The sequence below is a fragment of the Mobula birostris genome, chromosome 19 (assembly GCF_030028105.1).
Source record: "Mobula birostris isolate sMobBir1 chromosome 19, sMobBir1.hap1, whole genome shotgun sequence".
Taxonomy (NCBI): Eukaryota; Metazoa; Chordata; class Chondrichthyes; order Myliobatiformes; family Myliobatidae; genus Mobula; species Mobula birostris.
In genome coordinates this window covers 2,512,365-2,538,397 of record NC_092388.1, presented here as the reverse complement: position 1 = coordinate 2,538,397, position 26,033 = coordinate 2,512,365, and the positions used below count along the sequence as shown (strand labels likewise).

The window sequence follows — 26,033 nt, the reverse complement described above, 5'->3', positions numbered from 1 at the left end:
AGAGCACAGCCTCAGATTAGAGGGACGTCCGTTTAGAACAGATGAGGAATTTCTTTAGCCAGAGGGTGGTAAATCTGTGGAATTCATTGCAATGCACGGCTGTGGAGTCCAAGACTTTGGATGTATTTAAAGTGGAGATTAATAGGTTCTTGATTAGTCAAGGTGACAAAGCTTACAGGGAGAATACAGGGGATTGGGGTTGAAAAAGATAATAAATCAGCCATGATGGAATAGCAGAGCAGTCTTGATGGGGCCAAGTGGCCTAATTCTGCCCCTATGTTTTATGGTCTAATAAAGTAAACATAGTCACATTGGTACAAGTTGAAAGCGAGAGAAAATACATAACTTGAGTTCCTTGCTTAAAATGTGTGAACTTACATAGTGTCCAGTGTGGTTTGTGGATTCTGGGCACATTGATATCGGTATGAAAGTGAAGTTTGTTTGTTATAGAGCAGCACTCAGGAATTGGCAAAGTTTCTGATTCTCAATCAGGATTCATATTTTTAAGAGATTTATATTGTAATACTTTTCAAATGAAGTATTTTATTAAATACTCCACCTTGATTTTTACTGCTTTAAGCTCCAACAACAGCAGTCTTATGTACCTCATTAAAATCTCATGTTTTGTAATGAAATCTTAGAGTCTGAAGATTTGAATGTGAAATTAATTTATTAGGAATGTTCATCAAATATTTAAACCTTACTCCCAAAGCATTTCCAAGTGTAGTTATCTGATTCAGAGTTTGTTTTATTGCAGTGATCACTCAAACATAAAATGTTTTCTGGGCACAAAATTAATATTGCAGCTGCATAAGCAGTTCAAGATTTAGATTTCAGCATTTAAGAATGGAGAAGAGATTGATTTGTATTTATTTTAGAAGAGTGGATTTTAATTTTGGAATTAATTTTCAGCATTTTTAATATTTATTTTCTGAAGTGGAATGATCATCGAGAAATATAAATTAACAGTGCGAAACAATCAAAAATATTAAGGATCAATATATCTGTAAAATAACTGGGACTAATTTTAGATTTTGCATTATGATGAGCAAAGTTCCACTACTGAACCTGTAATCATAAGCCTTGAACTTGCTCAATAATATATCATGAATATTATCTTTAAATTTAACCTTTTTCTGTTGCATTATTGTATTTTTTTAATAAAGTATTGATCTCCTTTGTAAAGCTCCTACTGAAAGCTTGAGCATAAACTATTTTTGACTTTTATTTCAACAAATTAATTAAGTGTTACTAAATTTGATTCAAGATGCCAAGATAGCCAGACTTTGAGGATCTAAGTTATAGGGAAAAGTTAAATAAATTAGGACTTTATTCCCTAGAACGTAGAAGATTGAGGAGGGATACATGTAGGGTAAATGCAAGTAGGCTTTTTCCACTGAAGTTGTGGGTAACAGTCAGGAGAGGGAAGAACAGGAGTAGGATACCAGAGAGTACCCCTGTGGCTGTCCTCCTTAACAATAAATATTCCTGTTTGAGTACTGTTGGGGGGGGGGGGGGAACGGCCTACCTTGGGGAAGCAACAGTGGCCATGCCTCTGGCACAGAGTCTGTCCCTGTGGATGCAGGAAAGAAACACGGATGGTAGTTTGCCTCCCAGGTGCCAGGGTCCAGGATGTTTCTGATCGCGTCCACGGTATCCTGAAGTTGGAAGGAGAACAGCCAGAGGTCGTGATACATATTGGTACCAACGACATAGGTAGGAAAAAGGAGGAGATCCTGAAAGAAGACTATAGGGAGTTAGAAAGGAAGTTGAGAAGCAGGACCTCAAAGGTAGTAATCTCGGAATTATTGCCTGTGCCACGCAACAGTGAGTATAGGAATAGAATGATGTGGAGAATAAATGCATGGCTGAGGGATTGGAGCAGGGGGCAGGGATTCAGACTACTGGATCATTGGGACCTCTTTTGGGGTAGGGGTGACCTGTACAAAAGGGACAGGTTGCACTTGAATCCGAGGGAGACCAATATCCTGGCAGGGAAGTTGCTAAGGCTATTGGGGAGAGTTTAAATTAGAATCACTGGGGGATGGGAACCGAACTGAAGAGACGGAGGAAGGGGCAATTGGCTCACAAATTGAGAAAGCTTGTGGACAGTGTGAGAGGGAGGATAGGCAGGTGATAGAGAAGGGATATGCTCAGACTGATGGTTTGAGATGTGTCTATTTTAATGCAAGGAGTATCATGAGCAAAGCGTGGATCAGTACTTGGAGCTATGATGTTGTGGCCATTAGAGAGACTTGGATGGCTCAGGGACAGGAATGGCTACTTAGAGTGCCAGGCTTTAGATGTTTCAGAAAGGACAAGGAGGGAGGCAAAAGAGGTGGGGGCGTGACACTGTTGATCAGAGATAGTGTCATGGCTGCAGAAGAGGAGGAAGTCATGGAGGGATTGTCCACTGAGTCTCTGGGGGTGGAACAGGAAGGAGTCAATAACTCTACTGGGTGTTTTTTATAGACCACCCAATAGTAACAGGGACATCAAGGAGCAGATAGGGAGACAGATTCGGGAAAGATGCAGTAATAACAGGTTTGTCGTGAGATTTTAATTTCCCGAATATTGATTGACGTCTCCCTAAAGCAAGGGGTTTAGATGAGGTGGAGTTTGTTAGGTGTGCTGAAAAAGGTTTCCTGACACAATATGTAGATGAAGCCTACAAGAGGAGAGGCTGTACTTTGTCTGGTATCATCAATGGGGATGGGAGAGATTCTGGAGGATTGGAGGGTGGCAGATGTTGTTCCCTTATTCAAGAAAGGGAGTACAGATAGCCCAGAAAATTAGAGACCAGTGAGTCTTACTTCAGTGGTTGGTAAGTTGTTGGAGAAGATCCTGAGAGGCAGGATTTATGAACATTTGGAGAGGCATAATATGATTAGGGATAGTCAGCATGGCTTTGTCAAAGGCAGGTTGTGCCTTACGAGCCTAATTGAATTTTTTGAGGATGTGACTAAACACATTGATGAAGGTAGAGCAGTAGATGTAGTGTACATGGATTTCAGCAAGGCATTTGATAAGGTACCCCATGTAAGGCTTATTGAGAAAGTAGGGAGGCATGGGATCCAAAGGGACTTTGCTTTGTGGATCCAGAATTGGCTTGCCCACAGAAGGCAAAGAGTAGCTGTAGACTGGTCATCTTCTGCATGGAGGTTGGTGACCAATGGTGTGCCTCAGAGATCTATTCTAGGACCTCTTCTCTTTGTGATTTTTATAAATGGCCTGGATGAGGAAGTGAAGGGATGGGTTAGTAAATTTGCTGATAACACAAAGGTTGGGAGTGTTGTGGATAGTGTGGATGGATGTCAAAGGTTAGAGTGCGATGTTGATAGGATGCAAAACTAGGGTGAGAAGTGGCAAACGGAGTTCAACCCAGATAAGTGTAAGGTGGTTCATTTTGGTAGGTCAAATATGATGGCAGAATATAATATTAATGGTAAGACTCTTGGCAGTGTGGAGGATCAGAGGGATCTTGGGGTCTGTGTCCATAGGACACTCAAAGCTGCTGTGCAGGTTGACTCTGTGGTTAAGAAGGCGTACAGTGCATTGGCCTTCATCAACCGTGGAACTGAGTTCAAGAGCCAAGAGGTAATGTTACAGCTGTATAGAACCCTGGTCAGACCCCACTTGGAACACTGTGCTCAGTTCTGGTCACCTCACTACAGGAAGGATATGGAAACTATAGAAAGGGTGCAGAGGAGATTTACAAGGATGTGGCCTGGATTGGACAGCATGACTTGTGAGATTAGGTTGAGTGAACTTGGCCTTTTCTCCTTGGAGCAACGGAGGATGAGAGGTGACCTGATAGAGGTGTATAAGATGATGAGAAGCATTGTTCGTGTGGATCGTCAGAGGCTTTTTCCCAGGGCTGAAATGGCTACCACGAGAGGGCACAGTTTTAAGGTGCTTGGAAGTAGGTACAGAGGAGATGTCAGGGGTAAGTTTTTTACGCAGAGAGTGGTGAGTGCGTGAAATGGGCTGCCGGCAGCGGTGGTGGAGGCGGATACAATAGGGTCTTTAAAGAGGCTACTGGATAGCTACATGGAGCTTAGGAAAACAGAGGGCTATGGGTAACCCTCGGTAATTTCCAAAGTAAATACATGTTCAGCACAGCATTGTGGGCTGAAGGGCCTGTATTGTGCTTAGGTTCTCTATGTTTCAGTGAAACGACAATTAGACATCATGGATTAAGGGTGATAGATGAAATGTTTAAGAGAAACCTGAGGTGGAATTTCTTCACTCAGGGTAGTAACAGTGTGAACAAGTGGTGAATGCAGGGTTGATTTCAACATTTAAGAGAAATTTGGATAGGTACATGGATGTGAGGGGTATGGCAAGCTATGGCCTCGGTGCGAGTAGGTGGGAGAAGGCAGAATAATAATTCAGCATGGACAAGACGGGTAGATGGGCCTTTTTCTGTGCTGTAACGTTCTATGACTATTATTTAATGTCATTTCCAGTATACAAGTGTGAAGGAGAATGAAATAATTGTTAATCTGAATCTGATGCAGCAAGAAAAAAAACACATTAAAGAACACAATAATACAATAAATACATAAGATAGGTTATGTGCATGAATTGAAGGAATGCCCATAAAGTGACACTAGGCACAGGAGTGTCTGTACACAAGGTGACTCTGGCAGGAAATGATAAAGTGGTGGTGGTTGGGGGTGTGAAAGGGTGGGTTAGTGGGCGAAGGTGTTGATCAGCTTTCCTGCTTGGTGAAATTAACTTTTTTCTGATTCTGGTGGGCCCGGCGTGGATGCTGCGTAGCCTTCTCCCTAATGGGAATGGGACAAGCAGTCCATGAGCAGAGTGGGTGGGATCCTCCATGAAGTTTCCGGCCATTTCCCTGCGCCTTTCTGTATATATGAACTTGATCGCAGGTAGGCTAGTGCTGGTGATGCATAGGGCAGTTTTGAATTGAGGTATTAACTATATTATTATTTTTATAATGCAAGTCCAATTCAATTTCTTTGTTTTATCGAAGCAAAATGACATATTCCAGCTTGACTTTATCTGGTTGTAAGCTACAAATGGTTGATATGGTAAGGGTGTATTTAAATCAGCTTGCTTTAAATTACTGAAATTGTAACTTCTGTTGCAGGATGAAAAGAAACATGTTAAAAAGAAACGGAAGAGAAAGCATAGCACTGTGCGGAAACCCACAGATGACTTCCAAATAGGTTGTGACGTCAATAGTAAGGTAATACGAAATGTTTAATGCTTCATTTTTATGGAGTTGAGAACTTACCAAAATTGGTTAAAATTATTGGTTCCTTCTTCATAAGGAAACCACAAAGAAAAAGAAAAAGAAAATCAAAGAGGAATCTGAAAAAGAGCGAGTGAGTAAAACAATCTATTCATTCTGCCTTACTTTTGTTAATTGCAAATTATATGAAAAACTTTTCAGTAGATAAAGCAAGATGTAATCTCTGCCATTGAATCTCAAAGTTTGTTTGAATTTACTGCAAATTTTTCTCATTGTTCAAGTTTTCAAATGATTTCAAATCTTGTACAATTTTTTAAGTATTCAATTCAACATTTGTTCAAATGTATGTTCTAAATTTTGTTCCAAATTTGGTACTATTCATTTCCAACTTTCTTCAAGAACGGAGGGGGCGGGGTGGGGAAAGGATCACCCAGTAGTTTCAAAGTTGCTTGTATTAAAGTGGTTAGATAAAACTCCAATGAGTTTTATTTGACTGAAGAAATTATGTTGAATGAAATAACCTCTTTTAGTAGCAAACTTTTAGGATCAGTGAAATGATAGCTGGAGGCTAAATATCCTTCAAATCATTCACAAATGCTTTTATATATCATGTAATGTTGATTGGCTCTGCATTCTTAAATTTGCGTATTAATTAGGATAAAAAAAAGAAGAAACGGGATCACACACCGCGAAGAACACCAGAGGAATCTGGCTCTGCTGAAGAGAATGAGGTCAGTGAATTTTCACAATGTGCATTTGGATCACCATGTTTTCCTTTTTGTTTGTTCCCAGTGTTTTTATCTACTTGATTCTTTTGACAGACTGGGGAAAAAGTTATCTTACAGCTTATGGAGGGAATATTACTGCTGTATTGTTAACATTAAACTTGGGATGCCATTATTCTGAAAATGTCATCTGCTTTATTAGGTTGTAGCTGGGTTCAGCCTTTTCTCCTGAGTAATCCAAACCAGAGCTTGAATTCCAGGGCTTGTCCTCAATAATGCCCTTGTGTCAGAGGTGAACCGTGCTCATTTTCTGACGTGCTGCACTTAGTCCAGAGGAGGTTCACAAGCATGATTCTGGGAATGTAGGGGTTAACCTATGAGGAGCGTTTGACAGCTTTGGGCCTGTACTCACTGGAATTTAGAAGAATGCGGGGTGATTTTATTGAAACCTACCAAATGTTGAAAGGACTGGATAGGTGGATGTGGAGAGCATATTTCCTATGGTGGGGGATATCCAAAACTAGAGGGCACAGCTACAAAACTGAGGTGTGACCCTTTTAGAACAGAGGTAAGGAGGAATTTTTTTAGCCAGAGAATAGTAAATCTGTGGAATGCTCTGCCACAGACTGTGGTGGAGGCCAAGTCCGTGCGTAAGTTTGAGGCGGAAGTTGATTGCTTCCTGATTGATCAGGACATCAAAGGATATGGTGAGAAGATAGGTGTATGGGGTTGAGTGGGATCCGGGATCAACCATGATGGAATGGCAGAGCAGGTTCAATGGGTTGATTGGCATAATTCTGCTCCTGTGTCTTATGGTCTTATTTCCCTGTCATTTGAGTTTTTGCTCTGATTAAGGATTACCCCCCTTGATCCTGTGTTGTGCAGATGAACTGTTAATATCAGAATCAGATTTATTATCACTAACAAATATCATGAAATTTGTTTTGTTGAAGTGCATTGCGAAACATAATATTAAAAATCCATACATTACAATAAGAAATATGTTAAATTAGATTAGATTATGTGAACACTCAGTCCTCTTTTATTGTCATTTAGAAATGCATACAGGCATTAAGAAATGATACAATGTTTCTCCGGAGTGATATCACAGAAAACAGGACAGACCAAAGACTAACACTGACAGAACCACATAATTATAACATATAGTTACAGCATTGCAAAGCAATACCATAATTTGATGAAGAACAGACCATGGGCACAGTAAAAAAAAAAGTCTCAAAGTCCTGAGTTGATCGACTCCCGAGACCCCGATAGCAAGCGGCAAAAGGGAGAAACTCCCTACCATTAAACCTCCAGGCACCGTCAAACTTGCCGATACCTTGGAAGCCGCCGACCACAGCCGACACTGAGTCCATCCGTCCGAAAACTTGGAGCTTCAAACCAACCCTTCCGATACAGCCTCCTGAGCACCATCCTCTGCCGAGTGCCGTCGACCTCTCCCCGGCCGCTGAAACACGCAAAGCCAAGGATTTCAGGGCCTTTGGCTCCGGAGATTCCGGTTACCACACAGTAGCAGCGGCAGCAAAGCAGGCATTCCAGAAGTTTTCCAGATTCCCTCCGTGCTCTCACGTCTGTCTCCATCAAATCAGAATTGTGCACGGTCCCCTACTTGACAGATAACAGACATCACCACCAAAGTGGCTGCACGCGCTGCCGTCACGGCACCATCTTCTCCCCCCTCCCAGGAGGATTAGGTAGTACAAAAAGAGAAAAATATTGAGGTAGTGTTCATGGTTTCATTGTCCATTCAGAAGTCTGATGTTGGAGAGGAAAAGGCTGTTCCTGAAATGTTGTGTGTTTCTTCAGGCATGACCCTGGGTGGTAGAGGTCCTCAATGATGGATGCTGCCTTTTTGAGGCATCACATTTTGACAGTGTCCTCAGCTCTGGGGAGGCAAGTGCTCATGATGGAGCTGGCTGAGTTTACAACTTTCTGCAGCTTTTCCAAGCCTGTGCAGTGACCGCCTCATACCAGACGGTGAATGTTACAGTAAACGTAAAAAGATCTGCAGATACTGGAAACCTAAAATAAAAAGTGATGCAACCAGTTAGAATGTTGTCCAGATATAACTCACACACAACATATAAAGTAACATTACCACAAATAATAAAACGTTACAGAAGATTGACGCTTAGCAAACAACGTCAGTTAAAATGTAAGTAGTATAACACTACTGGCACTTCATTCGTGGTGAGACTTAGGTGGTGGCAGGGAGTTCAGTAGTCTCATGTCCTGGGGGATGAAGCTGTGTCCATCCTAACAGTTCTTGTACAATACCAATGACTGATGATGGGGGACAGTTCAAAGAGATTTTTATACAGATGTGGGGAGAGCATCATTGGCAATGCTGAAGGCCCTGTGTATACAACGCTCCTGGGTGGAAGAGCGGCCCTGATGATCCTCTCAGCAGTCCTCACAGTCCTTTGTAGGAACTTGCAGTCAGATGCCTTACAATTCTCGTACCAGACGGCGATGCAGCTGGTCAGGATATTCTTTGCTCCTGTAAAAATTGATTAGAATAGGGGGAAGAGCTGCATGTTTTTTCCTGTAACTATTGTTTTCTTTAAAAATTTGATCTATTGGTGAAAAGTCTGTATATATTGAATTAATCCTTTCTAATCTTTTGTCATAAGATTTACATTTTTTAGTAGTGAATGCTTGTGTTTCCAATGGCAGTGACTTCCTGCAGTACCTTGTTTGTCCTGTATGTGTCAGTGTAACCTGTTACAGAGGTCACTCCAGTACCAGCTCCACTAGTGTGTGGAACTGACAAAGCCACAGTTCCAAGTGGCTAGAATGGGTACCAGAGGAAGTTTTTTAGTGGAGGAGTTTGAACTTCATTAGAATCAGAATCAGGTTTACTACACTGACGTATGTCATGAAATTTGTTATTTTTCGGCAGGTGTACAGTGCAATACATAAAATATACTATGAATTATACTTTATATTTTATTGTCGCCAAACAATTGATACTAGAACATACAATCATCACAGCGATATTTGATTCTGCGCTTTGCGCTCCCTGGAGTACAAATCGATTGTGAATATTAAAGATTTAAATTATAAATCATTAATAGAAAATGGAAAGTAAGGTAGTGCAAAAAAAAACTGAGAGGCAGGTCCGGGTATTTGGAGGGTACGGCCCAGATCCGGGTTTTTATTTTTATTTTTTTATTTATTTCAGCTTGCTCCTGCCCCACTGAACTCATATCTGCATACCTCAGCTCTGTTTCATCTCCCCCCCCACCATTTCAGTCCCTTCCTGCCTATATCCATGACACTTCACCGCTCTGGATCTTTTCAATGATTTCAGGTTCTCTGGCCCCATCATATTTTTACTATGGATATTCAATCCCTATACACTTCCATCCCCCACCAAGAAGGCCCTAAAACTCTCAGTTTCTTTCTGGACATCAGACCCAACCAGTTCCCCTCAACCACCAGTCCCCTCTGCCTAGCAGAACTTGTCCTCACTCTAAATAATTTCTCCTTCAGCTTCTCCCACTTCCTTCAAACAAAAAGTATAGCCATGGGCACTTGCATGGGTCCTAGCGTGCCTACCTGTTTGTGATTGTGTATGTGGAATAGCCTGTGTTCCAAGCCTACGCTAGTGTCCGCCCCACACTTTTCCCATGCTGGAGGACCTCAGCAGGTCAGGCAATATCTATGGGAAAGAGTAAACAGTTGATGTTTTGGGCTAAGACCCTTTATCAGGACTTCTTCAAGAATAGATCTAGTTTTAATTCATAGGGTTGTCTACGTGTGTCACACCGTGAGTTTTGGTGAGGGCCGCATGCTCTTATGAAGGTGTGGACTTTAAAAATCAGACAGCAGGCCATAATAGCAATTCAGTGGCAAGGTATTTATGGTGTGCCAGAGGTGAAAAGCTTTTAGAAAAGTGCAAGAGTGGCAAAATAACAAAAATGACAAAAAGAGAAAATGTGGATATATACCATCAGACCTTTGGGACTACAGCTCCAAAATCAGGCTTAAGTAATCACCTCACCTTACCACAGCCTTTCTGTCTCTCCACTTACACCAAGGTGAGCCTGTAAGTAAGAATGTCCTTACTCTAGGAGAAAAGGGTCTTTGGAATACAGGGGAGTTGTTACCATGACCCTGAATGCAGGAATTCGTATCTTTCTTCACAATCACAAATGTCCACAAATATATTCATCACAATAATATCACAACGACGCTGCATAACAAAATTAATCAACTAACCATTTTCCTGGAGCCAGCACGCTCCCCATCCCCAAAGTGAACTCTTCCACTGAGCCAGCACAGAGCATGTGCCACTACAAACAGACACCTTTTTTGGGACACCGCCTACCAGTCGGGTCCCCTCCCTGAAGCTGGAAGCAGCAATGAGCAAGACGCATCAAAGAATGCCACTGTCCTGGAGTGAAGAGGTACAGACTAAAGTGTCCATGCTGCGTGTTAACCTAGTGTGTATACCTGATAGACAAAACGTCAGCCCTGCCAGACAGGGATAATGAGGATTATGGGGCTACTGGGGGGAGGCAGGGGAGGAAGAAATTACTTGAGGCAGACCTGCTCTGTCATGTGACTAACAGACCTTGAGAGATTCGATTTACATTTATTATCAAAGTATGTATATAGTTGCAAGAATACATTTGTGAACCCTTTGCAATTACCTGGTTTTGTGCATTAATTACTCATAAAATGTAGTCTGATCTTCATCTAAGTCACAATAATAGACAAACACAATCTGCCTAAAACTAATAGCACGCAATTGTACTTCTCCTCAATACTGACTACACCATTTAATCAATCACAGTCTCTGTTCCAAAAAATATGTGAACGTCTGGGATAATACCTTCTACAAAAGCTACTTGGAGCCGGGTGTTCCAATCAATGAGAGTGGAGGTGTGGGTTGTAGAGGTACTCTGCCTTATATTAAAAAAAAAGTTGCACGAAGTCACATTACTGACAGAGCCAGCTCTTCTCAGGAAATATATGTTTATGTGCACCAGGCTTTGATCAAAACAACTTTTCAAGGACCTTAGAAGAATTGTAAAAATGCATGAAGCTGGAAAAGGCAACAACAGCATTTCTAAAGATCTAAGTCCACAGGAAGCAAAATTGTCTGCCATGGAAGGAAATTCTGTGCTGTTGCTACTCTCCCAAGAAATGGGCATCCTGCAAAGAGCACAATGTGCTTTGCTGAAGGAGGTGAAAAAGAACCCAACGATAACAGCAAAAGACCTGCAGAAATCTCTAGAACTTGCTAAAATCTCTGTTCATGTGTCCTCTATAAGAAAAACACTGAACAAGAATGGTGTTCCTGATGGAAGGACACCACAGAGGAAACCACTGCTCTCCAAAAAAAAATTGCTGCCGTCTCAAATTTGCAAAGGCCACCTGGGACAGATGAGACAACAGTTGAACTTTTTGACAGAAATGTTTGGAGGAAAAAGGATGCTGCACACCAACACCAAAACCTCATCCTAACTGTGAAGCATTGTGGAAGGAGCATCATAATTTGAGGCTGCCTGGACAGCTTGCAGTCGTTGAGGGAACAATGAATTCTAAATTGTACCAAGACACTTTATAGGAAAATGTCAGGGTACCAGTCTATCACCTGAAGCTTAATAGAAGTTGGATGATGCAACAAGAAAATGATCTGTGCAACAAGAGTAAATCAACAACAGAATGGTTTAAAAAGAAGAAAATTTATGTTTTGGAATGGCTGAGTCAAACTCTGGACCTTAACCAATTGAGATGCTGTGATGTGACCTGAAGAGGGCTGTTCATGTGAGGTATCCCAGAACTGTTGATGAAGCAAGTAAGTTTTTTATGGAGGAATGGTTTAAAGTTGCTCCTTGCTCTGTGCAAGTCTGATCAGCAGTTACAGGAAATGTTTGGTGGAGTTTCTATCAGTTATTAAATGCAAGGTTTCACATACTCTTTCTAGCCTGGATTGTAAATGATTAAACAATCTGTTCAAAAAGGACATGAAAAGTACAGTTGTTTATGTGTTATTAATTTAGGCAGATTGTGTTTATCTATTATTGTGACTTAGATGAAGATCAGACCACATTTTATAACTAACTAATGCAGGAAACCAGGTATTGGCAAAAGGCTCACAAACTTTCTCTTGCATCTGTACGATCTTGAGATTTGTCATCTTGCAGGCAGTAACAATACAAAGAAAGGCAATAAAACCCAATTTTAAAATAACCCACACAACAAAGGCCATCCCATTGTATGAAAAAGAACAAGTCGTGCAAACAATAAAAAGTAAGCAAATACCATTAACTGCAGAATCCTCAAAGGTGAGTCAGCTGATTGCAGGCCACAACTGCAGAGTCAGTTCAGCACGAAGCACTTCCATCAAATCGCAGCAATACTTAAGAAAACAAGTAAACAAAAACATAGAGCAGGACTGCAGGGGCCCTAAAAGTGACTCCACATATGCGGAGCATGTTCAGTGCTGAGGCATGGGAAGCTTCTACATTGGTGTGATAGTTATAGGGCAACAGCTGCTCCCGAACCCGGCGGCTCAGGAGCCGAGGCTCTTGCACCTTCTGCCTGCCAGCAGCAGTGAGAAGAAACCAGTCGAATGCAGGCAGACGGCACTGAACACCTGTGCCTTTTCTACATTCATACTTGACTATTTTAATCTTGCTCAGCGCTTTAATTGGTGCGGAGTAATGGAGCTGATCACAGGTTTATGTTTCACTAGCAGGAATTGATGCAGTGTACGTACTCAGTTGCGCTCCATGTCTAATCCCCCAGGAGATGGCAGAATTCTAGATCGTTCAGTTAGCTCAAAAGTACATCCTCAGAAGGGAAATTACAGGCTGCAATCAATTGCAGTTCAGAAGAAGTATTAGTATCTCTTAAGAGGAGGTATTTTCCCACAGAGGTTCTGCACGAAATGAGGTTTTACGGCTTATTCAATCTGCAAAATGCACATTGTATCAGTATTGTTTAGAACTTGCACTTTGGGTAGTATATGATAGCAGCTCTCAGATCATGGCATAAAATGTTCTTGTTTTCCTATAATGTGGTGAAATTACATTCAATAAATAATGCAAATTAGTTTTATAAATCGGATAATTTATTCTCCTCCAATGAAGAAAACATACTAGTTTGCTCCAGTCCATTCTTCTGTTTTCAAACTGCTCCCCACTCTCTTCTCCAACTTAATGTGGTTATTGTAGAGGGCAGAAAAGCCTGTGCATTGACATTTATTTTAATAATGCATGTATTTAAGTGTTTGTAAAATAAAATGCAGTGTCTAGACAATAAGACATGGGAGCAGAATTAGGCTATTCAGCCCATCGAGTTTGTTCCGCTATTCCATTATGGCTGATTCCATTACGGATTCCACTCGACCCCATACACCTGCCCTCCCGCCATATCCTTTGATGCCCTGACCAATCAGAAAACTATCAACTTGGCCTCCACCGTGGTCTGGCAGAGTATTCCACAGATTCACTACTCTCTCGCTAAAAAAATTCCTCTTTACCTCTGTTCTAAATGGTTGCCCCTCAATTTTGTGGCTGGATATCACCACCATAGGGAACATCCTCTCCAGAACTACCTTATCTAGTTCTTTCAACATTCGATAGATTTCAATGAGAACCCCCACATTCTTCTTAATTCCAGTGAGTAAAGGAATGTTGAAAGCTGCCAAACGTGCCTCAGATGTTAACCCTTCATTCCCGGAATCATCCTCATGAACGTCCTCTGGACTCTGTCTAATGACAACGCATCTTTCTGAGATACGGGGCCCAAAACTGTGAAGGGTACTCCAAGTGCAGCCTGACTAGTGTCTTATAAGGGCTCTGCATTATCTCCTTGCTTTTATATTCTGTTCTCCTTGAAACAAATGCCAACGTTGCATTTGCATTCTTTACCACAGACTCAATCTTTAAATTAACCTTCTTGGAGTCTTGCATGTAGACTCCTAAATCCCTTTGCACCTCTGATGTTTGAATTTTCTCTCCATTTAGATAATCTGCACTATTGTTCCTTTTACCAAAATGCATTATCATACATTTCCCAACACTGTATTGTGTCTGCTTTTTTGCCACTTCTTCCAATTTGTCTAAGTCCTGCTGCAATCCTCAGCACTGCCTACCCCTCCACCTATCTTTGTATCATCCACAAACGTTGCCAAATTCCATTATCTAACAAAGCCATCAATTCCATTATCTAAATCATTAATGAACAATGTGAAAAGTAGTGGTCCCACAATACTCATAAAAAAAATACTGGTGAGCACAGCAGGCCAGTCAGCCCGGCCTGCTGCGTTCACCAGCATTGTTTTGTGTGTGTTGCTTAAATTTCCAGCATCTGCAGATTTCCTCGTGTTTGCGTCCCACAATACTGACCACTGAGGAACACCACTAGTCACTGGCAGCCAACCAGAAAAGGCCCTTTTATTCCCACTTGCTGCCTCCTAACTGTTGGCCATTCCTCTATCCACCATCCCAATATCTTTCCCGTAACACCCCCTAGGGGTTTATCTTATTAATCAATCTCATGTGTGGCACCTTATCAAATGCCTTTTGAAAACCCAAGTAAATGACATCCACTGCCTCTCCTTTGTCCATCCTGCTTGTTACTTCCTTGCAGAACTCTTAACAGATTTGTCAGGCAAGATTTCCCTTTACAGAAACCATGCTGACTTTGACTTATTTTATCATCAGTCTTCAAGTACCCCAAAACTTCATCCTTAATAATAGATTCCAACATGTTCCCAACCACTGAGGTTAGGCTAACTGGCCTATAATTTCCTTTTCTTTTTTTTGCCTTCCTCCCTTCTTGAAGAGTGGAGTGATACTCGCAATTTTACAGTCCTCCAGGACCATGCCAGAATCAAGTGATTCTTGAAAGATCATGACCAATGCATCCGTCATCTCTTCAGCAACCTCTCTCAGGACTCTGGGATGTAGTCCATCTGGTCCAGGTAACTTATCCACCTTAAGACCTTTGAGTTTGCCAAGTACTTTTTCCTTTATAATACCAATGGCACTCAGTCCTGCTCCCTGGCACTCAGGGACCTGTGGCACCCTGCTAGTGTCTGCCACAGTGAAGACTGATGCAAAGTACCCATGAAATTCATCTGCCATTTCTTTTTCTCCCCCATTATTACTTCACCAGCATCATTTTCCAGCGGTCCAATATCAACTCTCACCTCTGTTTTACTCTATATGTAACTGAAAAAGCTTGCGGTATCCTGCTTTATGTTATTGGCTAGTTTTCCCTCATATTTTTTCCTTTCTGAGAGCTTTTTAGTTGCCTTTTGTTAGATTTTAAAAGCTTCCCAATCATCCAACTTCCCACTTGCATTTGCTACCTTTCCTTATGCGGTCCTCAGCTTCCCTTGTCAGGCTTGGTTGCCTCCCCCTACCATTTGAGAATTCTTTCTGTGGGACATTATCTATCCTGTTCCTTGTGCACTTTTCCCAGAAACTTCAGCCACCTCTGCTCTGCTGTCATCCCCACCAGTATCTTTCTCCAGTCCACCTGGGCAAGCTCCTCTCTCATGCCTCTGTAATTCCCTTTGTTCCATTGTGATACTGATACACGTGACTTGTGCTTCTCTCTCTCAAATTGCAGTATGAATTCAATCATATTATGATCACTGTCTCCTAAGGGTTCCTTTATGTAAGCTCCCTAATAAGATCACACAATATCCAACCTTTCCCCTAATAGGCTTAAACACAAGCTGCTGTACAAAGCCATCTCATAGGCATTCAATAAGTTCCATCTCTTGCAATCCAACATCAATCTGCTTTTCCCAATCCCCTTGAATATTTAGGTCCCTGATTACAATTATGTCATTATCCTTATTTCATGCCTTTTCCAGCTCCTTATGCAATCTCAACCTCACATCTTGGCTACTATTTGGAGGCCTATATATGATTCCCATAATGTGTTTTTTTTTACCCCTACAGTTTCTTAACTCCATCTACAAAGATTCAACATTCTCTGACCCTATGTCACCTCTTTGTAAAGACGTATTTCCATCTCTTGCCTTCCTGCCTGTCCTTTCAATACAAAGTATCTCCTTTGATGTTTAGCTCCCAACTATGACCTCCTTTCAGCCACGGCTCAGTGATGCCCACATCATACTGACCAATCTCTAATTGTGTCAGGAATTCGTCCACCTTATTCCAAATGCTACACACATTTAAATATAATACTGCATTCTTCGCCCTTTTGAGTTTTGCCAGTGTGGTACAATTTAACTCTTTGCTCTGTCTACATTTGTACCCAGTCATTGGCTTGACCTTCCTTACATTCATGTTACACCCATCATCTACCTGTAAACCTGCTGGCTCATCCTCAGCTCTGTCATACTGGTTCCCATCCCCCTAGTTTTGTCTCACGTGAGGACAATATCTGATTACAGTGGGGTATCTGCTGGAGAACAGCTTGAAATATGAAAGGTTTGACCACGTTTTAATGGGGCGATATTACAGCCCACCCAACAGTCTGAGGGATTTAGAGGAACAAATTTGTAGAGAAGTTGCTAACTATTGCAAGAAACATAAGGTCGTTATGTAGGTGGTTTTAACTTTCCACATATTTGCTGGGACTCCCATACTGTAAAGGAAATAGATGGGATAGAGTTTGTCAAAAGTGTTTAGGAAAGTTTCTTTAGTCAGTACATAGAAGTCCCAACGAGAGAGAGTGCGATACTTGATCTGCTAGTAAAGAAGGAGATGGGCAGATGATAGAAATTTGTGTAGGGTAACATTTTGCATCCAGTGACCATAGTGCCATTAGTTTCAAAGTAAATGTGCAAAAGAATCAGTCTGGTATGAGATTTGCAATTCTTAATTGGGGATAGGCAGGCTTTGATGGTATAAGAAAGGATCTGCCAAGTGTGGATTGGGACAGGCTGTTTTATGGCAAAGGCTTACTTGGTGAATGAGAGGACTTCAAAAGTAAAGTTTTGAGAGTACAAAACGTGTATGTGTCTGTCAGAATAAAAGGTAAAGATAACAGGTGTAGGCAGCAACACACATCAAAGTTGCTGGTGAACGCAGCAGGCCAGGCAGCATCTCTAGGAAGAGGTATAGTCGACGTTTCAGGCTGAGACCCTTCATCAGGACTAACTGAAGGAAGAGTTGGTCAGAGATTTGAGAGGGGGAGGGGGAGATCCAAAATGATAGGAGAAGGCAGGAGGGGGAGGGATGGAGCCAAGAGCTGGACAGGTGATTGGCAAAAGGGGATATGAGAGGATCATGGGACAGGAGGTCGGGGAGCAAGACGGGGGGGGGGGGCGAACCCAGAGGGTGGGCAAGGGGTATAGTCAGAGGGACAGAGGGAGAAAAAGGAGATAGAGAGAAAGAATGTGTGTATATAAATAAATAACGGATGGGGTACGAGGGGGAGGTGGGGCATTAGCGGAAGTTAGAGAAGTCAATGTTGATGCTATCAGGTTGGAGACTACCCAGACGGAATATAAGGTGTTGTTCCTCCAACCTGAGTGTGGCTTCATCTTTACAGTAGAGGAGGCCGAGGATAGACACGTCAGAATGGGAATGGGATGTGGAATTAAAATGTGTGGCCACTGGGAGATCCTGCTTTCTCTGGCTGACAGAGTGTAGGTGTTCAGCAAAGTGGTCTCCCAGTCTGCGTCGGGTCTTGCCAATATATAGAAGGCCACATCGGGAGCACCGAACGCAGTATATCACCCCAGCTGACTCACAGGTGAAGTGTCGCCTCACCTGGAAGGACTGTCTGGGGCCCTGAATGGTGGTAAGGGAGGAAGTGTAAGGGCATTGTAGCACTTGTTCCGCTTACAAGGATAAGTGCCAGGAGGGAGATCAGTGGAGAGGGATGGGGGGGACGAATGGACAAGGGAGTCGCGTGAGGAGCGATCCCTGCGGAAAGCAGAGGGGGGAGAGGGAAAGATGTGCTTAGTGATGGGATCCCGCTGGAGGTGGCGGAAGTTACGGAGAATAATATGTTGGACCTGGAGGCTGGTGGGGTGGTAGGTGAGGACGAGGGGAACCCTATTCCTAGTGGGGTGGCGGGAGGATGGAGTGAGAGCAGATGTGCGTGAAATGGGGGAGATGCGTTTGAGAGCAGAGTTGGTGGTGGAGGAAGGGAAGCCCCTTTCTTTAAAAAAGGAGGACATCTCCCTCGTCCTGGAATGAAAAGCCTCATCCTGAGAGCAGATGCGGCAGAGACGGAGGAATTGCGAGAAGAGGATGGCATTTTTGCAAGAGACAGGGTGAGAAGAAGAATAGTCCAGATAGCTGTGAGAGTCAGTAAGCTTATAGTAGATATCAGTGGATAAGCTGTCTCCAGAGATAGAGACAGAAAGATCTAGAAAGGGGAGGGAGGTGTCGGAAATGGACCAGGTCCAGTGTAGGGAGCCTTGTTTTTCAAGAGATATTGAGGCCCTTGTTAACAAAAAAACAAGGAGATGCATTGTAGTTAGAGGCGAGGCAGTTAGGAACAAAAGCGATGCTTATGGAGTATAAGAAATGCAAGAGAACAGTTAAAGAAGTCACTTGGCTAAAAGGAGGAATGAGGATGCCCAGGCAGACAAGGTGAAGGAGAATCCTAAGGGATTCCATGGATATGTGAAGAGCAAAAGGATTGCAAGGGACAAAATTGGTCTATCGGAAGACCAAAATGGTAATCCGTGTGTGGAGCCAAAAGAGATGGGGCAAATCATATTTTTATGATTTTTTTGTATCTGTACTTAGGAGACAAACAAGTTTATAGATGTGGGGTGGAGCAGCATCAACTTCATGGATCCCTACACAGATTACAGAGGAAGAGTTGTTTGCTGTTCCGAAGCAAATTAGGGTGGATAAATCCCCAGGGCCTGCCAAGATGTTCCCTTGGGCCCTGCAGGAGCAAAGTGCACAAATTGCCAGGGCCCTTACAAAGATATTTAAATCAACCTTCGGGATAGGAGGGCTACCAGAGGACTTGAGGATAGCCTATGTTGTTCCACTGTTGAAGAAAGGCTTTTAACATACACCTGCAAATTATAAGCCAGTGAGTCTGACATTAGTTGTGGAAAAGTTATTGGAAGGGATTCTAAGGGACCGAATATATAAGTATTTGGATAGACATGGATTAAGAAATCAGCATGGCTTAGTGCATAGCAAATTATGTCTAACCAATCTTAGAGAGTTTTTTGGGGATTGAAAGGCTTGTTATCTGAGGAGCATTTGATGCTCTGGCGCTCTATTCACTGCAATTCAGAAGAATGAGGGACGACCTCATTGAAACGTATCGAATATTGAAGGTCCTTGATATGGTAGAGTAGACATGGAGAGGATGTGTCATGGTGGGTGAGTCTACGACCAGAGGGCACAGCCTCAGAATAGAGGGACATCCTTTTAGAACAAATGAGGAATTTCTTTAGCCAGATGGTGGTGAATCTGTGGAATTTGTTGGAATGGGCAGCCAAGTCATTGGGTTTATCTAAGGTAGACGACAGGTTCTTGCTCAAGACATGAAGGGGTATGGGGAGAAGACAGGAAATCGGGGCTGAGAGGGTCAGCCATAATGAAATGGTGGAGCAGACTCGATGGGCCAAATGGCCTAATTCTGTTCCTATATCTTACGGTCATATAGTCTAAAAGTGACATTCAACTGATACTTCTGCTCTTGCAGCCTTTGCGTTAGTTGTTGGAGGGCATCTAAAACTTGCCTCAAGTGATTAACGGATTTAAAATTCAAACTAACTTTGTTTTTGTTGCATATAGCTTCACTCATCTGCATTAGATTTTTATGAACACATTTCTTTTTAATACAGTCAAGAAAAAAGAAAAATAATGAAGAGAAAGACAAAACTTCAGTAAGTATTAAAGCCACTCAAAATGGACGCTTGTGTGCAATTTCTCCTTTCAGACTTGGTTTAATGATACAGCTTGTTTCCCATTTCCCTCCTCTCCAGTCCTTTCAAACTTGGTTTATTGATACAATTTGTTTTCTCTTTCCCCCCTCTCCAGTCAAATGGATGAATGTGTGTGTGATTCCTCCTTTCAGAATTTTGGTTTATTGATGGAAAGTGTTTCCCATTTTTCCCCCTCTCCAGTCAACTGAAAACAAGTGTGGTGATTTCTCAATTATTACAATTCCTCCAAATCTTAATTATCTGAATCAGGATTAATATCACTAGCATATGTTTTGGAATTTGTTTTTTGACAGCAGTACATGGCAAGGCATTATAAACTATAAATTTCAGTAAGATGTATGTAAATATATATAATAAATTCGATGAGTACTGCAAAAAGAGCAAAATAAAGTGGCCAGTGAGTGAGTGGGCCAGTGAAGGAGTGGTGCTTTGAGGCTTTGACTCGAGAGGCTTTGACGAGACGGGGCAGAGGATGAGCTTGTTCCCAGTTAGTCTTTACAATGCCTCCTGAGATGGTGATGTGCCTGTCATGTGAGATGTGGCAGTCTTGGGGGAACTCTCCTCTCCTGCAGAGTCACATCTGCCGGAAGTGCATACGGCTGGGTGATCTGGAAGACCGTGTAAGGAATCTGGAGCAGCAGCTGGATGACCTTCGACTCATAAGGGAGAATGAGGCAGTCATAGATGAGAGCCTACAAGGAGGTAGTCACACCTAGGCTGTCGGAAGCAGGTCGTTGGGTGACAGTCAGGGGGGGGGGGAAGCAGAGGTGAGCAGACAGGTAGTGCAGAGCACCCCTGTAGCCATTCCCCTGAATAATAAATTTACTGTCCTGGATACTGTTGATGGGGATGACTGACCAGGTGTGAACCATGGTGGCAAGGCCTCTGGCACTGAGTCTGACCCTGTGGTGCAGAAGGGTGGGACGGAGAAGAGGAGCGCTGTCATCATTGGAGACTCTTTAGTCAGGGGAGCAGGCAGGAGATTTTGTGGACGTGAGAAGGACACCCACATGGTTTGTTGCCTCCCGGGTGCCAGGGTCTGGGATGTCTCTGACCGGGTGCACGACATCCTGGTACGAGAGGGAAAGCAACCAGAAGTCGCGATACATGTTGGCACCAACAACATAGGCAGGAAGAGGGATGAGGTCCTGAAGTGTGAGTTTTGGGAACTAGGCAGAAGGCTGAAGAACAAGACCTCAAGGGTGGCGTTGTCAGGATTGCTGCCAGTGCTATGTGACAGTGATGGTAAGAATTGGAGGAGATGGCAGTTGAATGCGTGGCTGAGGAGTTGGTGCAGGGGGCAGGGTTTCAGAATTTTGGATCATTGGGATCTCTTCTGGGGAAGGTGGGACCTGTACAGATTGGATGGGTTGCACCTGAACTCGAGGGGGAGCAATATCCTTGCAGGTAGGTTTGCTAGCATGGTGCGGAGAGGTTTAAACTAATTTGCAAGGGGAATGGGACCCAGAGCGATAGAGCAGTGAAAGAAGTACATGGAGTAAAGCGAAATCTTAACATATAGAGAGGCTTTGAGGAAAGAGAAGCAGAATAAACGGTGTAAAGACAGTAAGGTAGAAGGGCTAAAGTGCGTGTACTTCAATGCAAGAAGCATCAGGAACAAAGGTGATGAACTGAGAGCTTGGATACATACATAGAATTATGATGTTGTGGGCATTACAGAGACTTGGCTGGCACCAGGGCAGGAATGGATTCTCAATATTCCTGGATTTCAGTGCTTTAAAAGGGATAGAGGGGGAAAAAGGAGAGGAGGGGTGGCATTACTGGTCAGAGATACTATTACAGCTACGGAAAGGGTGGGTAGTGTAGCAGGATCCTCTTTTGAGTCAGTATGGGTGGAAGTCAGGAACAGGAAGGGAGCAGTTACTCTATTGGAGGTATTCTATAGGCTCCCTGGTAGCAGCAGAGATACAGGGGAGCAGATTGGGAGGCAGATTTTGGAAAGCTGCAAAAATAACAGGGTTGTTATCATGGGTGACTTTAACTTCCCTAATATTGATTGGCACCTGATTAGTTCCCAGGGTCTAGACGGAGCAGAGTTTGTTAAGTGTGTCCAGGATGGATTCCTGTCACAGTATGTTGATAGGCCGACTAGGGGGAATGCCATACTATATCTAGTATTAGGTAACGAACCGGGTCAGGTCACAGATGTCTCAGTGGGTGAGCATCTGGGAGACAGTGCCCACCGCTCCCTGGCCTTTAGCATTATCATGGAAAAGGATAGAATCAGAGAGGACAGGAAATTTTTAATTGGAGAAGGGCAGATTATGAGGCTATAAGGCTAGAACTTGCAGGTGTGAATTGAGATGATGTTTTTGCAGGGAAATGTACTATGGACATGTGGTCGATGTTTAGGGATCTCTTGCAGGACGTTAGGGATAAATTTGTCCCGGTGAGGAAGATAAAGAATGGTAGGGTGAAGGAACCATGGCTGACAAGTGGAAAATCTAGTCAGGTGGAAGAGGGCAGCATACATGAGGTTCAGGAAGCAAGGATCAGATGGGTCTATTGAGGAATATAGGGTAGCAAGAAAGGAGCTTAAGAAGGGGCTGAGGAGAGCAAGAAGGGGGCATGAGAAGGCCTTGGCGAGCAAGGTAAAGGAAAACCCCAAGGCATTCTTCAATTATGTGAAGAACAAAAGGATGATAGGCGTGAAGGTAGGACCAATTAGAGATAAGGGTGGGAAGATGTGCCTGGAGGCTGCGGAAGTGAGCGAGGTCCTCAGTGAATACTTCTCTTTGGTATTCACCAACGAGAGGGAACTTGACGGTGAGAACAATATGAGTAAGGTTGATGTTCTGGAGCATGTTGATATTAAGGGAGAGGAGGTGTTGGAGTTGTTAAAATACATTAGGACGGATAAGTCCCTGGGGCCTGAGGGAATATTCCCCAGGCTGCTCCATGAGGCGAGGGAAGAGATTGCTGAGCCTCTGGCTAGGATCTTTATGTCCTTGTTGGCTCCTTGTTCAAAAAAGGTAGTAGGGATAGTCCGGGTAATTATAGACCAGTGAGCCTTACGTCTGTGGTGGGAGAGCTGTTGGAAAAGATTCTTAGAGATAGGAACTATGGCCATTTACAGAATCATGGTCTGATCAGGGACAGTCAGCGTAGCTTTGTGAAGGGCAGATCGTGTCTAACAAGCCTGATAGAGTTCTTTGAGGAGGTGACCAGGCATGTAGATGAGGGTACTGCAGTGGATGTGATCTATATGGATTTTCATAAGGCATTTGACAAGGTTCCATATGGTAGGCTTATTCAGAAAGTCAGAAGGCATGGGATCCAGGAAAGTTTGGCCAGGTGGATTCGGAATTGGCTTGCCTGCAGAAGGCAGAGGGTCATGGTGGAGGGAGTACTTTCGGATTGGAGGGTTGTGACTAGTGGTGTCCCACAAGGATCGGTTCTGGGACCTCTACTTTTCGTGATTTTTATTAACAACCTGGATGTGGGGGTAGAAGGGTGGGTTGGCAAGTTTGCAGACGACACAAAGGTTGGTGGTGTTGTAAATAGTGTAGAGGATTGTCGAAGATTGCAGAAAGACATTGATAGGATGCAGAAGTGGGCTGAGAAGTGGCAGATGGAGTTCAACCTGGAGAAGTGTGAGGTGGTACACTTTGGAAGGACAAACTCCAAGGCAGAGTACAAAGTAAATGGCAGGATACTTGGTAGTGTGGAGGAGCTGAGGGATCTGGGGGTACATGTCCACAAATCCCTGAAAGTTGCCTCACAGATAGATAGGGTAGTTAAGAAAGCTTATGGGGTGTTAGCTTTCATAAGTTGAGGGATAGAGTTTAAGAGTCGCGATGTAATGATGCAGCTCTGTAAAACTCTGGTTAGGCCACACTTGGAGTACTGTGTCCAGTTCTGGTCACCTCACTATAGGAAGGATGTGGAAGCATTGGAAAGGGTACAGAGGAGATTTACCAGGATGTTGCCTGGTTTAGAGAGTATGGATTATGATCAGAGATTAAGGGAGCTAGGGCTTTATTCTTTGGAGAGAAGGAGGATGAGAGGAGACATGATAGAGGTGTACAAGATATTAAGAGGAATAGATAGAGTGGACAGTCAGCACCTCTTCCCCAGGGCACCACTGCTCAATACAAGGGGACATGGTTTCAAGGTAAGGGGTGGGAAGTTCAAGGGGGATATTAGAGGAAAGTTTTTTACTCAGAGAGTAGTTGGTGCGTGGAATGCACTGCCTGAGTCAGTGGTGGAGGCAGATACACTAGTGAAGTTTAAGAGACTACTAGACAGGTATATGGAGGAATTTAAGGTGGGGGCTTATATGGGAGGCAGGGTTTGAGGGTCGGCACAACATTGTGGGCCCAGGGGCCTGTACTGTGCTGTACTGTTCTATGTTCTGTGTGCTAAAAGTGAGTTAGTGTTCATTTCATGGGTTAGTTCATTGTTTATTCAGGAGTCTGATGGTGGTAGGGAAGAAGCTGTTCCTAAAGTATTGAGTATGTAGGCTCCTGTGCCTGCTTCCTCATGGTAGCAATGGTATAATTGTTCTGTTAAATACATAATTACTTGTTCTGGTAATTTGGGTATTGACCACATTTACATTATGTTTAGCGATGCACAGAAGGTGTGTGTGGGGGGGGCGACTATTTTAACAAGAATTTCACAGCACAAGGTCTGGCTGCTCTGTGAATTTTTCTGAAAATGCTCTCATTGATTTACTTTAAAATTAATTAAAGGCATCCGTTAGCCTTGCGAGACCATGGATCTGTGCCTGGAAAGTCTTCACTCTCCAGGGCGCAGGCCTGGGCAAGGTTGTATGAAAGACCAGCAGTGCCCATGCTGCAAGTCTCCCCTCTCCACGATACCGATGTTGTCCAAGGGAAGGGCATTAGGACCCATACAGCTTGGCACCAGTGTCGTCGCAGAGCAATGGCGTGGTTAAGTGTCTTGCTCAAGGACACAACACGTTCCCTCGGCTGGGGCTTGAACTCACGACCTTCAGGTCGCTAGTCCAATGCCTTAACCACTTGGCCACATGCCCACACTTTAAAATAACCCAGATTATCCAGAAAGATAATTTAACTCTGTCAAGGCCAAACTGCCAGGATAATGAGTTTTATTAGAAGTCAAATTCTGGAGATAAACGGATACTGATCAGAGTTGGGTGAGGTGTCCAATGTAAATGATTCTATGAACAGGGCAAACTTTTCTATAAAAGGCCTTAGTATGGCCAGGATTTACTTTGAAATTCAAGAAAGCATTTGGCCAATAAAATATAGTCACACTGTGATGTTTGAAGATAGTTGAAGTAGCAGACTGTTATGTGATGTGATGACTGTTATGTGACTGTTATAGCAATGAACTCATTCCATTTTCCATTTTTTAAGGAGAAACTGAAGAAGAAGAAAAAGCACAAGAAACGTGGAAAAAAGAAAAAAGTTTTCAGTTCGGATTTGGAGTCAGCATGAGATGAGAATGGAAAAAATATTAAAGAACAGAACTTTAGGTCTTTGAATCCTGCAGGCTGCATGGTGCAGACTTTGATGTGGGATGCACTGGGACACTTCTTGCTGCATGATGTTCCAAACTGCTTGCAATTGCAAACATCTGTAACTTTAAAAGTTTTTATTTATGGAAAGTGATAAACAACAAATGCATCTTTTTGTAGAGTCAAGATTACCAATTGTAAACATTTTTGATAGCCCCTTGTTAGCTTGTTTAAAGTGCGTGAGATGTGTATGAACCTTAATATAACAGATAATATCCAATTCATTTGCAGTTCCAGTTTACTGTGGCTTTGGCTGACTAAAGGAACTGATGCTTGTTCATCTGTGCTAGAATGTTATTTTTGTAAAATTTCACAATTCTTTTAGATCAACAGGCCTAAGTTTTCAGTTTGAAATTTATTTCTAAATGGGAAGTAGTATCACTGATCTGAGAGTTTTATAACTTTATAAAATATGTAAAATAAACCTGAAAATATCCATCTTATTTTATCTGCATTGTTTTTTCTTCGAGAGGTTGGTGGAGGAACAGATCTAATATAGATTGTGGATAATTAACACATTAAATGATGTAATTGCTTAAGCTAATCCTGAAAGGAATATTTTAAAACATAATTAACTGTACAGGCCCTTCAACCCATGATGTTGTGTCTACTCAACCAAACCTAGTCAATTACCACTGAACCTTTTCAATCTAACCCTTCCCTCCC

General features: G+C 42.8%; 1 protein-coding gene across 2 annotated transcripts in view; it reads left to right on the top strand.

Moving 5' to 3' along the window:
- fam133b (family with sequence similarity 133 member B) overlaps positions 1–25,804 on the top strand; it is a 52,233-nt gene extending 26,429 nt beyond the window's left edge. Inside the window, exons 7-12 of one of the 2 annotated variants that reach the window (XR_011889706.1) lie at positions 5,117–5,215; positions 5,301–5,354; positions 5,878–5,952; positions 14,773–14,911; positions 19,739–19,780; positions 25,207–25,249. Coding sequence is in view for 1 of the 2 variants with exons in the window: in XM_072283124.1 (XP_072139225.1) it covers positions 5,117–5,215; positions 5,301–5,354; positions 5,878–5,952; positions 19,739–19,780; positions 25,207–25,287 (351 nt within the window). In the remaining variant the exon portion in view is untranslated. Of the gene's footprint in view, positions 1–5,116; positions 5,216–5,300; positions 5,355–5,877; positions 5,953–14,772; positions 14,912–19,738; positions 19,781–25,206 lie in introns of both variants that reach the window. The other variant, XM_072283124.1, reaches the window with a different exon arrangement.
- The last annotated feature ends 229 nt before the right edge of the window (positions 25,805–26,033 follow it).